Source organism: Thunnus thynnus, chromosome 20 (genome assembly GCF_963924715.1).
Source record: "Thunnus thynnus chromosome 20, fThuThy2.1, whole genome shotgun sequence".
Classification (NCBI taxonomy): domain Eukaryota; kingdom Metazoa; phylum Chordata; class Actinopteri; order Scombriformes; family Scombridae; genus Thunnus; species Thunnus thynnus.
The window spans coordinates 18,576,283-18,593,273 of record NC_089536.1 but is presented as its reverse complement, the minus strand read 5'-3'; the positions used below and the strand labels follow the sequence as shown (position 1 = coordinate 18,593,273).

The window sequence follows — 16,991 nt, the reverse complement described above, 5'->3', positions numbered from 1 at the left end:
TCGGCGGGGTCAATCATGTTCTCTTTCTTTAATCACAAATCCAGAACATAATTTCCTTCTCTAATCACAGAGGGGATATAAATCTCATATAAGGAGGACTTTCTCCCACGGTCTGATAGACGCTCTGTCTCACCGCTCGCCCAAGTAGTCTCCGATGACCGTCTTGTTGAGACCCTCGCCTTTATAGAGGAACTGGGCAATGTCTTCTGGAGTGTGCTGAAGGAGATCATTCTCCAGCAGGAACTGGATTCCCTGAAGAGGAGGAGATGATCACAGGATGAGTCTGGCTGCTCGTCTCAATCGAGGACGGGTGATGGAAAATGACAGCTTTTCATTGCTGAGAATAGTCATTTCAAGGCTAGAGAGACACCGGAGGCTGTGGTGGTTTGTGATGAAAACATGTTACAGGATTGAAAAATAGAAATAACCACAGCACAGTACCTTTTTCGGGTCCATGTTGAATTTCTTCCTGCCCATAGCAATTTGTTTGTTTCTCTGGGATGTTTTACTGGAATACATGAGCATAAATATGGAGATTCAATTAGGTGAGTCCACTTATTCACCCTAAACAACACCGAAAACCACAGATTGTCAAGAACCTAAACGTCAAGCGCAACAAATATACTTTATTTATAGCCGTGACTGGGAAGATTACTTCCTGCCACATCTGTTCAACCAATCATATGTTCATGCCTGAGTCTGATCTGAAAAACACACGTAGACAAACTCAACAAAAAACAGACTTCTAATGTGTTTGTTTAACGCAGGTGATAAAGTGACAGATACAGCAGTAATGACCTCAATGACAAACAGCACACAGTGTGGAAACACAATGATTTATACACGGAGGGCACGTCTAATTGACTTATACAGGGCACCTTCTCTGTACTCTGACTATCATTGTTTGTTTTATGCAGCTGTTGGTTGGACAACATAAAGTGTCTAGCCAGGCTGTTATATACACAGAATTTGCATAGAATTATGCTGTTAACATTTTACCCAAAAATAGTCAATATTTCTCTGAGGAAGACAGAGAACAGGTTGGTCTGGTTGGTAGAAAGTCACATCCTGTCCAGCTAAGTCTGCTTTATCCATATGTAAACAATGTCATTTAAAACAAAACACACCTTTGTTATGTTTGACATCTTTGCCCAAATGCGCAAATCCCAAACCCAACTAAGATAGAAGTAAAGAATCGACAAAGAGCTTTAATTCTGTGACTGAAAAAACAATGTTAGTGTCTTCTGTATTTTTCTGGCATTATTTTTAGTGACTTGGAGCAAAGTTTACATTATACAGATTTATATTATTCATTGTTGGTTTGTTAAGGTTGAAAATGTTTTTAGATCATTTACATTAAAATAAAATAATCATAAGTGAATGACTAAATAAAATGCAAACATAACATTTTAAAACTGTCCATGCTAAAACTCTGGTATTTCCAGGTAAATGAGATAATATGTCATGATGTAGATTAAAGTTTATGCAGGGCCCTACACACACAGACTTAATGGAATTACAGATAAACTACCGTTGTAAGCATCATATTTATAAATTGAATAAATGAGGCAAATTATATCACAGAGAAACTTGGCTTCAGAAGCTTACCTCTCACCGACGCACGTCAGCTGCTCGATCTCTGTCATGACCTCTGCGATCTCAAACTTCAACCTCTGAGAGAGAGAAAGAGAGCCAAACAGGCCACAGTTGGTTTTCTCTCTTTATGTTAAAAAAAAAGATAAAGCTTACATTGTGAAATGGAACAGATAGGGCACTTTTCCAGCTGTGGAAAATTCATCACTTCTTGCGGGCAAGAATATGCATAGATATCCTGTAATCCTGTCAATTTGCATCACTTACAGCATGCAAATACACCTACAGTAGATAGGCGATAAATAAAAAAAAGGTTATGACTTCATAGAAAGAATACAGCGTGTTCTGAAATGACTCATTGTGTTATGTGTCAGTATCAGGAAAACAAGGCTGTCATAAGAGTCACACTACGCTGCTAATGATCAGAGGCTTCAGCTACTGAGATGAAGCAGCGTCAGTGTATAAACATGGCATCCAGCATATACGCCCAAACACACACACACACACACACACACACACTCACCTCAATATCGTCGAGCAGCTCCCTCTTCCTGCGTCGGATGTTTGACAGCTCGTCCCTCTCCTCAAGGGACAGGTCCTCAGGAACTGAAACACATGATGGAGAAAACACAGCACATCTTAACCATCATTTGTGCACACAAGCCCACATCGTTCCTTCCGCTCAGCTCTCACTGCATCCCCGCACAACAGGGGACAAAAAAAAAAAAAAAAAAAAAAAAAAGATCATAAGCCAAAGTAATAGGATTGCTAAAGATGAGGAAAAACAGAAGCGAGCCATAAATCCAATCTAGTATCTGCAAGTTCTTAAGGAGCTCACAGCAGAGGTGGAAAATCAGCTTGGAGATTCATCCTCTTCATACAGTGAAGTGACAGGATCACTGCTCTGCTGCTGCTGCTGCTGCTGCTGCTGCTGCAACCACTGTTTCATCGTATTCAGCTGGAGCAAGGGCGTAGGTTTGCTTTTAACTTTGGTAGGGACAGTTTTTGTCAGACGGCCAGAATACTTGTGTATGTGTATTTGCTCTCTACCACTCTTTCCTCTTTCATAGCCACATGTACACACACACAGACATAAAGAGCCTGAGTCTGCAAAATGTTTACTGGATGTTCATTTACTTACTTGCCTGAAACCGGACTTCTTTCATGATTTTTTCTCAGATTTTTACATTTTATTGAAGTTCTGTCCTTCTTTCAGTTTATGGATTTGGGTGACACAACTCAAGACTTTCATGACAGAGAAACAGTGTTGCTCAAACCTATCTTTAAATCATCTCAAAAACTCCTTTTTTGTGTTATTTTTCATTCAACTCCTGAACTTATGGCTATAGATCTTTCACTATGACATCAGAGCTTATCTGTCTGTGTGTCTCTGTGCTGCTGCTCAGGCTGCTGCTGCTGACAGGATTTTTAAAATATAATGATGCCTGACAGTCACAAACAGATCAGTGTGACAAGCTGTGGCTAATGTATTCATGTCTTAATGACACATATGCAATAATAACTCTGCTCTTGATCCACTCATGGAAAAGGGGAGAGATGGCATTAACTGTTACTGACACTTTGGTTCTTCTTTGAAAGGGACCAAATGTCTTAATTTGCTTTTGGGAAGAATTTTCACCAACAGTAACAAAGTTAACAGGATGCCTGCAACAATCACAAATTAGCAAGCAACACCTAACGCCGGAAACTAAATATAATATCAAATGATCTTAGTTTTATCCAGTGAAGCGGTTTTCAATTCTGTGACGTTTTGAATATTTAAACTATAAATACTACCCGCATCAGATTCTCCACCTCACCGACTGCTGCTGCTGCTTTCACTCTTTATCATAGTAGCTCACTTTTTACATACAAAGGTGGAAACACTGCAGACATCTTACCATTACCATGACGTGGAGTTAAAGCGGTTAGATTGTGTGAGATTGGTACATATATTTGCAGGGACATGTCCCTACCGTCCATACCCGAATCTACACCCATGAGCTGGAGTAACACATATCAAGAGCCTGCATGTTCGTCTTAATTAACAAGAGAAAGAGAGAAGGCGAGGGGTCTTAATTATTCCACTTGAAAGTGTTTTGCCCCTTCCCTTCTTCTCCACTCGGCCCGGGGGATAATTCTATTAATAAAACCAATCCAGATTAAGTTTTCTACCATATATGTGAATATGGTAATTTAACACGGCCTCTGACCCTGATTCTCTTGCCATGATGGTTTTAGAGTTCCGGGCAGATATGAGCAAGAGTGAGAGGATTTCAGTTCAGTGTTTCATACCCTTCTGTCTTTCAGTTTCAATCTTGTTTTTCAATCTTGTATCCCTTTCTCTCTCTGTCTGGGTTTCATTCTCTCATTCACACATTATTTCTCAACTGTCTCCATCTTTCAGGAGAGAGCCTGTGCGATCTCGCTTCATTAAGCCAGCTCAGAGGCAGAAAACGCAAATCTCTCAACAGAAAAAAAAATGGCACATCTAATATCACAGCCGCAGCTTCCAGCCTACATGTTGCTGAAGGAGAGATATGAAGAAAAAAAAAATACCACTTGTTATTTCCCCTCGCAGTCGGGAAGCTGCACCAATTAAAGTAAAACAAGGTCACTGGGCTCAAGAGGAAGCATTCAGCCCCACTTTTAATTCGACAGCTTGTAAAAAGAGTTGCGTTTGGGGAAGCCAAGTATTGTTATAGACAGTATTCACATTAACAAGGAGACAAAAGCTGCTTCCTAACTTACTTATGTAATCCTGAAGCACGGCGATGAGCGTCAGGTAAACAGCGGGAGACCCAGCTGAGGGATTTCCTTTGTGGACCAAGTTTTTAATAGACAACAGAGGGGGATGTGAGTGCACAATGACTGAGAGTATGAAAATAAAGACGTTAATTAGCATTGCTAACCTCCGGCTACCTCGCAGCGCTTATGCAACAACTGTGAGCGCTGTGACTGTGGCTTTAAAGCCAATTAGTGCTCCTAAAAAGTTTCAAAGCTGTTAACTGTTCATTTTAATTCTTTGATATTTTACTTAAGCAATGTTTCCTTAATATCTGGCCTACATACAATGAAATTAGTGATGTGCATGTGTCTGTCCATCAGCAGATCAATTAAAAGGAAAAAAATCATTAGTTGGAGCCCTAATATGACGATTCTTTGTCTTTTTGACTATGTTGCTCAGCGGAAGATGACGTGCAAGCAGCAGACAGCTTTTCCATTTGCCTGAGGCCTTGCATTAGCTAATGGAGAGATCCACTGGCTGCAACATTGTGCATGATTACAATCTTGATTGATTACAAATCGAATGAAAAGCAGAGGATGCTCCCTTTAATAAAAGCCCACCACCACTAATGGCTTAGCATCGCCATTATCCTCCAATCCAGGTCTCTCTTTACTGGATCTACTGTAACATATGTCTCTCAAACCACACATTTGATAATAGAGTTCAGTACCAACATTTCTATCCCACTGGATAATCTTGTTTAGTGCTGGTGGTGGTGGGGGGGGGCTCTTCTACAGTGGTGGTCCACCAATTACATTATTAACACACTAGCCCCAGTGGCCTTCTGTGATTCATTCAGGAAATGAGTTTAGTGTCTTCAACAAGCACAGAGGGAGCCGCTACCTCCAACACAGGCACGCTTGAATGATAATCAGCTAAAATCAATTATGGTGTGAGTCATTGCTTCATAGTAAACAGCAGACCTTGGGAGGGTCAGATCATAAAGTAGTGGAGTAGCTGTAGCTGGTGAGGCACTGATTTCAATTTGTGTGTGAGCTAAATGTGCAGAAATACTAGAATTAAAACCCATTTTACCCTCTGTGACTTTTAAAAGAAATCCGCTGTAGAAGAGCTCGGAAATCCACTGTATCAAGTGGTGGGTTGAGAGGGTCCAAAGGGTTTAAACTCCAACATGTGGACTACAGAACAAGAGGCCACAGTGATTTCCCCCCTAAAAACAAATCCTTCAAAATCTACTTTTAGGAGTAAATCCCCTGCTGTTCTTCACACCCAAAACTAACAACTGTCCCCGGCCACCCACTGAAAGCAGAGGCTTTAATGTCATGTTAACTAATGCGGGGATGCTTTGGCGTCACTTTCACAGTGTTATCTATACATGTTCAAGCCGTTTGTTAGAGTGGACAGACAGAGGGAAAGAAATCCAACTTCCAGGCCTTGAGAACTGATTCAAGGACCTTCCCTAAAACCAGCATTCATACCAGTTGTGCTGCAGGAAAAACAGCGAGGTACTTTGAGCACATACTGTGGAGCTCAAAGTGAAAATCCCACGCTCACTTAACACTGGCTGCGGCCCCAGTTTTCACCGACTCGTGTGAGTGAGAGAGGATTTGTCCAGATTTCACTGGCTTTAAACTAGCGATTTAACCGCTGTAATGTCTTTTAAAGTGGATGAGCTTTAAAAAAAGATAACCCTGTTACCCCTCTTGGCCCTGCAGCACACTGGGACACATGCAAGGAAGCAGGAAAGGCCGGGGAAACTTCCTCTGGATCCAGACTCTAATCTGAAGCCCGCCGCCCCCAATCCCTCTAACTGTAGACGACGACGACATGCTCTGCATTACAGCCTGGGTCATAACGCACAGAACCGCACATGAGCACATACACACCAACGCCAGCTGGCACTAATCCCACGCACTTGCCCTCCCCGCAGCTCTTTAAGCCCGGTACGAGTCTGGCAGAGCGGAAGTGTGATGTATAACAGCATATACGCAGATGTTGCCGCCGACCAGCCGCTGCCTGCCCCTAACCTACTTTGCCTCAGAGCTGCAGGATAAAACGCAGCGACAGTAAGTGTAACCGCAGATAGTCTGGTGTAGCTGTCTGCAGAGGCATTCTGGCTTCGAGCCACAAAGCGAGAATGCTGGGCATCCGCACCAGGGCCAATGTGAGGAGATGGAGGTTATGATACACGGGGTGAAAGGTCAGGCATGTACATACGCATGTAAAAAGCATGTTACCATCTGGAACGAGGAGAAGGTGATATTTAATGATGAAAACAGCTGAGTCCTTTAATTTTATTCTATTCCCCCCTAACATTTAATCTAAAAAGTCTTAATCTGCAAGACTCAGCAATGTTATGATGGCTTTAGTTACTCATAACTACTCATATAAACTATTCCGACATCTCTTCTTTGGGTTTTTATTATGTCTTCAAACTGTTGTTGCTTCTGAAACATAAAATTAGTGCTGCAACTAACAATTATTTTCACAATTGAATAATCTGCCAATTATATTCTCAGTTAAGCTATAAATTGTTTGGTGTGTACAAGATGGAAAATGGCAAAAAATCAAATTTTCTTTTTTTCCACAATCACAGTTTCCTAAAGCTCAAACGCATCTTCAGATTGCTTGTTTTGTCCGACTAACAGTCCAAAATCCAAAGACATTCAGTTTATTATCACAAAAGATACAGAAAAGCCACAAATTTTAACAAGTGTAACGCTAGGACTAGGTAATATTTGGCTTTTTTGCAGAAAAGAAGAGAAATGGTTTATTGTTACTCAAAATAGTTGGTGGTTAATTTTCTGTGGCTTGACTAATTGTGCACGCCAGATGTTTTTTTCCATGAAACTCTTTATTCATATCGCGCATTAAACACTTGATCCATCGTGCTGCACAGCGCAGAGAGAAAGAACAAAAGACAAGAGAGGAAGAAAGCACAGTCCTACAAGCCAGCAAATATATAAAAAAAAGAAATACATAAAAGCTTGTGTCTGTGCTGAATAATCAGTTAATTAGGTACGGGGAGTAGCTGAACTGACATTTATTTATGTGAGATTATTGCTACACAAGGAGCTCAATTTTTTTCTGATGCAGAACATTCAGTCTATAAATTCCTGTCAAAGCACACATCTGTGTTGTGTGTGGTATCCATGCCTGTGTGGTACGCTGCATTATTACATTGTAGTCTGTATATTTCAGTAATAATTCAGTAACAACAGTCCTCCCCTTTGCGTGAGAAGAGAGATTTGGGGAGATAATATGGCTTATAGTTTTTAACTACCTCTGGGGTCACGAGGAGAATCTGGGGATCCGGGAGCTGAAGAGCCCTCACACTGATTGCTCTGGTTAATCTGCAGTTTTGGGGAGGGACCTCCTGCTGTGAGTGCGGTTGCATAGGAGGTGGTCTGCACACGATGTCCTCCTTATATCACACATCTGCTCAGCATCAGCACTATGTCAATATTTGATTCGATGAGCACCGCCAGCAAGATCTGAGGGCTTCAACTGCCATACGCTGGCGGCCAAAGTAACCATAATCTGATGATTTGATCAGCCTGAGAATGAAATAGATGGATGCTGTTTCTTCTGGCATCCGGGCAGGATGAGGAGATTTCACAGGTTGAGTGCAGTCCAAGTCAGCTCCCTGTTCACTCATTGCAACACATCTCAGATGATCATCCAGGTTTTCAACAGAATTTGGAAGGAAGCTATAAAAGGCTTCATGTTAATATATTTCACTTTTATTGTCTCAGCGAGCTAGAATATCTAAAATTTAGAAAAAAAGGGTGATAAAAAGAGTTCAAACCTGTTTACTATTCACATTCCCTTAAATGACTCAGTAATCTGAGTCTGGGGCCAGCTGTGGCTCAGGAGGTAGAGCGGGTCGTCCGCTGATCGGAAGATTGGCGGTTCGATCCCCTGCTTCTCCAATTCGTGTGTCAAACTGTCCTTGAGAAAGATACTGGACACCGAATTGCTCCCGAAGCCAATGGTGTGTGAGTGTGAATGAGCATTAGAACTCCTGATGAGCAGATTGGCACCTTGCGTGGCAGCCTCTGCCATCAGTGTATGAATATGTGTGTGTATCAGTGAATGTTGGCATGTAATATAAAGCGCTTTGAGTGGTTGGAAGACTAGAAATGTGCTATATAAATACAGCCAATTTAATCTAGACTGTATGTAATTGTTTCTATGCTGCTTTCAGGAAATGGTGGCAGAATTTAGTCCAACTTGGGGGTATTCATACATTACTCCAAGAATTGTCACTCCTACTTTTAGCTGTGAAGTCACACAAATAAATTAGCTGCTTTTGCAGTGTTAGGTATGTTAGGTTGGTTACAAGGGGAAAGCAGATATGAATAAACTGCTATAGCTCTCTTTAAATTCAATAAATTTGCTTAAATTAGTTACATCATTTATTTAGATGTAAATGCCAGCAATGGTGGTTTATCACCAAATGACACTCAGCCTCGGCTGTAGGCTTCTTTGTGTTCAGTGATGAATAGCAAATATTAGCATGCTAATATGCTAAACTCAGGTGATGAACATGGTAAGCATTATATCTGCTAAACATCAGTTAGCAGGTATAATGTTCATGTTCATATAAAGGTATTCTGAATATGTTATTATGTTGACTTTAGCGTTTAGCTAACAGCATGATTGTGCCAAGTACAGCCTCACAGACTCTTAGTTTTTGTTTTCACATTTCCGTGTTTTTGTTGTTGTTAACTCATAAATCCTGACTGCAGCTAACAAGGCGGGAAGACACGGATATGACCACACATTTTGAGAGGCAACATCTATTTGACACACACCTCAGCTGCTTCCTGCGGGCATCAGGTGATTGACAGGAAGCAGAATGAATGTAATGCTCCATCTGATAAGAACACGCTCGCCTCCATTATTGTGATAGATATCTAGCTTGGGAGCAATTTTGAAATCCGTATTTGGTGCTTTCCATTCTCTACACAACAATGGATGAGAGCAAATAAGTTGCGCTATATCCAACGATGCTGCAGACAACAGCAGGGAGACAAGAGGTGAGTCAACCTGGCTTGGTGATAACCTCAAACCTGTGCAGCGTTGTTGAACAGGACATATCTCTGTTTCTGCCTGCAACCCGCTCGGAGGTTCAGGGTGTTCCTGTGATGGTTGTGTGCCTGCCTGCAAAAACAGTGACTTTAGCGGACCACCCCGATCTCATTTCACAATGAGACCTTTGATCAAAACAGCTATAGAAACCACCCACCGGGGCCAGGTTTAGGTAACTGGTGTCTCTTGGTAGTGGCTTCAAGATCACTACCGCTCTGTATAGATGGATCATGTTAAATACCAATGTTTCCCATGGCTACCTGCTGGATCAAACACTTTCTATTAAAAGCAGCTCTGTGCTCACCGAGTCCATTTGACGCAGAACAGAAGGGAAAAATATCATTAAAAAAGTGCAGGAAATGAAATGACAGACTGCCAGGACATTTTATTAAGGTGAGAAGGAGCCTGGTGTGGGTGTGGTTCTCCATTTCTATCGAGTGAGTAGCCAAGTAACACACCCACCCCTTCATCCTGTCTGTATGGTCAGCTGGACCCTGTTTTCTCTAAACTCTCTTTCCACTGAAATTAGGTGCAGATTACTCGTGCACAGCACATCTCTGACGCCCTTAATGTCTGTCTGTGGTCCTCCCCGGCTCAAGCTCATTTAATTTGCCATGCCTTTTGTCTCCCATCTGCTCTACGTCTCGCACTTAAAAAAGATCCCCTCTCGACAGTGCTGAGCAATAATTCCAGTCAAAGTGTACCTCTATTCACAACAGTAGAAATGTTGCCTTCACTGTCATGTCTCCCACCCTCCCACACACACACACACACACACACAGACACACTACCATGGTGATGGGAACATGTCGGGAAGCCTCCCCAGTCTCTCTCCTAATCAGGTCCATATGTAGTCTCAACACTTAAATAGTGCAGTTTGTTACAAGCTCCGGCTCAATCCCTGCATATCACGCGCCAGCTCGGTCTGTGTTTATGTATTTGTCTTGTTGCATGTGGTATAACCCACTGTATGTTTAATCTTCTAATGTTGCACTACAAAACCCATAATCTTGGCAGTCAAAATTAATTTCTGTTCTCTCCAAATCCCCTCTTTAAGCCCTTAAACAACAAAACCAGGCAGCCGGGTCAACCAGAGAGATTGTGACGAGTAAATTTTAGCACATTTTTTGGCATCTGTGTCAACATACATAAGAGACATGTTTTGTCTAAACCGTTGCAGACGTTCATTTCAGGCTACTGAAGTGCTGCAGGACATTTGGAAATGGTGAATTCAATCCAGCTCGATGTTTTTATAGCAAAAGGGAAATTCTTTCTGCAGGCAGGTTAATAAAAGACATTCACATCAAATATTGCAGTGATTTGTTGAATTCAAGTTAATTATTGCAATCACAAAATCACAATTTCCTGGAGGGACTGGTATACACTTTATTCCCAAAATGTTAAACCTCATTCCTTTAACTATCTACAGTATGTCTGGCCAAGTGCAGAACTCATTTTTCACATTATCTTTTTACTTTAAACAACTAGCTAATAATATCAGGGTTTTTTTTTTTCAAACCACCAACAAATATGCATATTGCATTAATTGATACTGGAGGGGGAATACTGGATATTGGAACTACAAACATCACCTAAACATATTACTACATCCCAGTTTGTAGCACAGTTTCATTCCATGTGGAAGGAAGGCAGGTTTCTGTGATGCCTTTACCTCTCATTATTGAACAGATGCCTTTTAGGGCTACCACTGATGATAATTTTCATTATGGATTCATCTACTCCTTGATTGATTGATTGATTAAGTGTTTGGTTGATAAAATGTGAGCAAATAGTGAAAATGCCCATCACAAGTTCCCAGGGTCCATGGCGACGTCTTTAAAAGTCTTATTTTGTCTAATGGTTCAAAATCCAAATATATTCATATATATATTTACTATCATACAACACTAAGAAAACAATATTCACATTCAAAAAGCTGAAACTGGTGCATTCTTGTCATATTTGCTTGAAAATAATACTCAAAATTGTTGCAGCTAATCAAATACTGAATTAAATAAACTAATAGTTTCAGCTGTATTGCATTTTCATTTCATATTTCATAGTCATATTCATTCAGTTCTCCAACATATCTACAGGGCGACATTAGGCAAAAGATGCAGATGCAGAGAAAGAAACAGATGTCTAAGCTCTGATCTGCTGATGTCTAGCCATTCAGCGCCAACCACTTATTTTAAGCTAGCCAGCCTCCCAGGGCGAACTATAGTGGCACAGCAGCCACATTTCGCCCCAAGTGACTGTCTGAGGTCCTCCCACACACTCACCCTAAAGCCACAACAAAGACTGTACCCTAATCACACCAACTTCCCCTTCTTACCAACTAATCCCCCTCAGAACTAGTGCTAGACGCCAAGAAATCACACATACTGTACAGTGTGTTGATTCAGGTTTTCCAAAAGCCAGCTTAGGTTGGATTTCATGCCTGCTGGGGTGAACGTGATATGAAACAACTGCATATAGTCAGACGTCCATTAGGTTTGAGGAGATGATTGCACAAAAAGCAGAGAAGAAAGGCCCATTTTTTAAAAGAAAGATATTCCATTGCAAAAGAAGAGAAGACCAATCACAGAAGCAAGGTGTGCGTTTATGATTATGCACACTGAGACTGTCATGTGTGCACCATTAAAAGACCCTTACAGACAAAACAGCCGTGCTGCAGTCAGATACGATTTGTTATTTTAGCACCACACATTCAGTCCAAAGAGAATAGAAGAATTGAAGGAAAGGCCTTTCCCATTCAACTTTTCCCACGGTCAGATAGAGAGAAGAGTGTTGATTGACACTGTGAGTCAGTCGCATTATCACCACACTGACTCAGAAAATATGGTCAGTGAAACCTCATGGGACCCTGTAAACAAACATTTTGGTACATTTTTCAGCGCCTGCACCGACACAGACATAAAAAATGATTTGTTTGGGAGGCTCAGACGTCACAGACATCTTCATTCGGGCTCTAACGGTGCAGGTAAATTATAAATTTTAAAAGGTGAATTCTATTCATTTCAGTGGTTTAATATCCCTAACTCCCAAAACAGCAGTTTACTCAGCCTACGTTAATCCCGTGAAGAAAGCCAAGTGTTAAAATTTATGGCCACCATCCAGCGCTCAGTAAACTGTTTTCCAGCCAATTTCTGCTTCTGTGTTCTTTCCACTTCTCCATCCAGCTATACGATGAGGCTAAAAATAGACACATGAGTAATAAAAACACTTAGGATTTCAAGCCTGTTGCTGATTTTCATCCATTTTGAGGCCTGGCCCTGTCTGCTCTGTGGGATGTAAACTGAGCAGAGAAGCGCCAACTCTGATTAGTGAATGCAGTAAACATGAACTAATGAATCCCATGTTACAAGCTGAGTCCTGCAAATAATGAAAAGTGGCAGAATTTACAATTTTCATTCAGTGTGTAGCTAGGTGTATCTAAGATATATGGGTCAAATGTGAATGAAGTGAAATGTCCAGTTTTAGACCTGAAATGTTTGGGTTTTTTTTATTTGTACAGGAATTACTCTTCTAAAATCCATTCATGATTGTTGAAGTTTGTCTCATATAACAAAGCACTGTGAAAGTACTGTGCCGCACTTTTAAGAAATCTTGATTTTATCTGATAATATCGTCCAAATCCTGTTTCAAATCCAGATGAGTCCAAAATAACAGCATGACATATTTCTTGAACCTGCATTCAATTATTTTTTGGACACTTGGGGGTAGTGAAACAACAAAACATGTTAGCGAGCAGTGGTTTAATACACATTGAGCAGATTCAGAGCAACATTAGCATTCATTTAGAGTTGTTTGTGTGCCCACGCAACAATTTAAGTCCAATATTTGCTCTCTTTTAGCTGTGTTTTAGGTTTCTACCAACTCCTGAGGGTAATATCCGCCTCTTTAGCAGCTAAATATGCTCACCAGCTAGTTGCTAACTTGCTAACCATTTGATGCTAGGCAGGCAGCTACAGTGGGTTCATCAGCTGCCTGCTGTGTCTGGAGACAACGCAGTGAAATAGAACCAAAATAGTAAAGTTGCAGACCATAAAAAAGAAAACAATGAGTTAAAAAAAAAGCTACAATACTCCATAGAGCTGAAGGGAGTCTGGTAATTCTCTGTGGATTTGTCACTATGAGCAACTACACATATTACACATAGTAATTTCCTCCATTGTTAATATGAAAATACTGATTATTGCAGCTTTAATGAACACCTGTAATCTACAAAAGGACATTCAACTCAGAGCTGAGTGGTCCCAAGAAATGGCTTTAACATCGTGAGGTTTGTACATGGTCATGTGATTTTTGACATCAACAGTGATCAGGGATTTGATTAAGACTTGATTGAGCAGTGGTGTCATCCCAAAATCTAGGATTGTATTCCATAAGATGCCCTGACAGCAAGATTTTACATGACATTTAAATGAAGAGAAAAGGCTAAAATTCAGACATTAAATCAAGCAAAAATCCATTTTTTGGACAAAGGTTTTGCAGTAGGGGAACATACACTCAGGGACAAAATGGTATTTTTAACTCACTGTGTCTTAGAAACAGAAATGCACATCAACAAACCTCTGACCCTATGATGTGTCGTACTGTAACAGTATGTTCTGAGCTGCTCTTGATTAAGATGTTAACTTTGACGTCAGCTGTGGTGGAGACAAATTTAGCACTAAGTGCCCGTGTGTGATACGAGCGTATCAAGGTGTGCATGTGAACAATGTTAAGTGATGCGTGCGAGACAGCCTGAGGCGGTTGACAGTGTTAGTGAGCGAGCAAGAGCTGAGCTCTTAATTAGTTTAACATTTATGGTAAGTTATTTAAATAATTCATGCTGCACATTGCTGCACGTATTCTTTCCAAGCTTGTGTGGTACCTTTCCAGTTTGATCACAGACAGACAGCATGCCACTCTGACATCCTGTCACATGACGCAGTGACCAGTATCTCTCTCACTGGCCTCAGCTAGGGGCGGTACGCTTGTTGCACATGTGATTTACTGATTTTAGAGAGGATGTTCATGGTTATTATATGGCCACAGTGAGTGCTCATGGTTTAGATTACAAAGATGATACAGGTCCAATTCTAAACTATGACTTTAGAATAATCACTTCCAACCAGCCTCTGAAACAGCATTTAGACCAATATGACACACTAAAACCCAAAATAGACTGAGATAATGTTTGTGCAAAATTGACTTTTTACCAGAGTAAATCTCATTGAGAGTCCAAAATAAGAAGGGCTCCTCCCAACGGTGGTACTAGAGGAAATATCAGGGGTCACCCTGGGATTCATCCTCTGAGGACCATGAATATACACAGCAGAGTTTATGGAAACCTCCATGATGGTAAATATATCTTTGGGTTGTGGGCTGTTGGTTGGGACAAAAGAAAACATTTGCGGACGTCACCTTGGGCTTTGGAAAACAGTGATCAATGTTTCTCATTTTCTGACATTTTATAATAATCGGTAGTTGTAGCCCAAATGATGACAGAAACACAATAGTTCCTCCTTAAAGACTGGGTTCTGTTACAACACTAACCCCATTACACACAAGTATAAAATAAGCTTAATGACAAGGGTCAAACTGGGTCATTCCCACATTCATTCAAATCCAAGGAAAAGCTTCTTGGTTTAGGTATATCAGGACTGTTCGGATGTGGGAAGTTGAGATGAGGGTCTCTTATGGCTTGGCTAATCTCTCACAGTTTAACTGACAAACTGTTATCAGACTTCAGTCATTTGTTTACACCACACTGCCTTCAAGGCCCCCGGCACACAGGGCGGTTTGGATTATCAGCTCAGAGGGTATACTACATGTGTGTTCTAGCACTATCATACGATAACTGATACGGGACTCTGAGCTGCAGCCGCCATGTGAGCGGTAAGCAGTAGACATGCGGCTGCACAGGTTCAATTCATTCAGCTTTATCACAGCATCACACAGTCTGGGCCGTGATACAAAAAAATATCAACTTTTCTTATTTGAGCTCTTCTTCTATCATCATTTTTACATCACTATAGACATTTAAAGCTTGTATATGGCACCTCAAATGTGACCTTACCACACTTCCACCTCCACCTTTAGAGTCACTATAGGTATCTAAAGTGTGTATATGTGACCTTATTATACTTTAGGACATTTCTTCTCTTAACATTCATGTTTTCTACTTTCTATTTTGTTCATTTAAAGTGATTTTTCTGTGGTATTTTGCCACATTAATAGTATTCAGTATCATTATATGTTCTATATTTTGCACAAACTTACAGCTTTTGTCCTAAGTTTTAATGACTTTATCTTAAATCCACAGTTGGTTTCATTATACTTCATGCAATATCACAATAGGAACTTATTTTTTATACATGTTTCTATCTTTATGTAAAAGTATCCTGCTTGGTGTACCCTCCATATAGATGCCTGCCAGTCAGTTATCTTATCAATTTCCACCAGTTTGCAGGCTTCAACTAGATAGGCTTGTAAGAACAACTTCAAAGTCTTACAGCAAGACATCAAACAGATGGAAAATGCGTATGCAAGGGAAGAAATATTGCAGTGTTTTTGTTTTTCACCATTTCTAAAGAGAGAGAAATGGTTGGACTCTCTCATGCATGGAAATCATGATCCTGGTTTTAAATCATGGTTGTTTTTCTAAGTAGGTCTGCAAAAAGCATAACATCCCGCTTCTGAAATACCTCTATCCCCTCACATCCATGCCCCCTGATACACACACCATTCATCCATCCATCCATCCATCCATCCATCCCTGCACACGGGCTGAGAGAGGGAGAGGAGACCAATGTGGGGAAAGGAAAAAGCAGCCTTACCGTGATTGTCCTCATCCATATTGATTGTAGCGGTGACAGGGCAGTCCAGCAGAAGGTGTGTCCGGCTGAAAGCTCCCGGAAAATATATTTTTCTGGGTGATTTTTTTTTTAACGGGATTGTCTTCTCTGCTTTCCCCGCTGACAGACAGTCGAAGCCGGCGGTGGGTTGACAGACAGATGGTTGAAGTAGAAGTCAGCGGTGAAATTGGTAAGAAAAAAAAATGGGAAAAGAAGCCGCAGTGTGGTTGTAAATTATAAGGAGGTCCTTAATTTTGAATGGGGGTGTTTTAAAATAAGTGTCTGGCTGCGGTGATAGACAGCGGCGGCGATTCTCCCTCTCTGCTCCATCCTCAGCTGCTCCGTCTGCATTCACATTGGTTACACTGCAATCGCGGCTACGTCATCAAGCCCCTCCCCTGCTAACAACACCCCCACACACACCTACACACACACACACAATCCTGTTTCAATGAGTGTTAACCCTAACCCTTACCCTAACTTTAATATAACCCTAAAATAACCTTAACATAACCCCAAACTAACCTTTAAACTAAGTCTTCACCCTAAAAGTAACGATTTACGTAAGGGGACTTGCTTTTCGTCCCCGTAAGGGAGGCGAGTCCCCACAACATTAGGAATACCTGGAACACACACACACACATACACACACACACACACACACACATCAGCTCATGGTCACTTTTGGGGACATTACATAGACTTACATT

General features: G+C 41.0%; 1 protein-coding gene across 3 annotated transcripts in view; it reads right to left on the bottom strand.

The window, feature by feature from the left end:
• The window catches only part of LOC137171813 (cytohesin-3-like), a 34,803-nt gene extending 18,160 nt beyond the window's left edge, over positions 1 to 16,643 (bottom strand). Inside the window, exons 1-5 of one of the 3 annotated variants that reach the window (XM_067575953.1) lie at positions 16,264 to 16,643; positions 2,117 to 2,199; positions 1,609 to 1,719; positions 442 to 508; positions 134 to 252 (exon numbers count right to left, since the gene is read on the bottom strand). In XM_067575953.1, the coding sequence (XP_067432054.1) occupies positions 134 to 252; positions 442 to 508; positions 1,609 to 1,719; positions 2,117 to 2,199; positions 16,264 to 16,278 (395 nt within the window). In that variant the 5' untranslated portion in view covers positions 16,279 to 16,643. Of the gene's footprint in view, positions 1 to 133; positions 253 to 441; positions 509 to 1,608; positions 1,720 to 2,116; positions 2,200 to 4,344; positions 4,514 to 16,263 lie in introns of those variants that run through there. The other 2 variants (XM_067575954.1, XM_067575952.1) reach the window with 2 other exon arrangements.
• Positions 16,644 to 16,991: the final 348 nt, after the last annotated feature.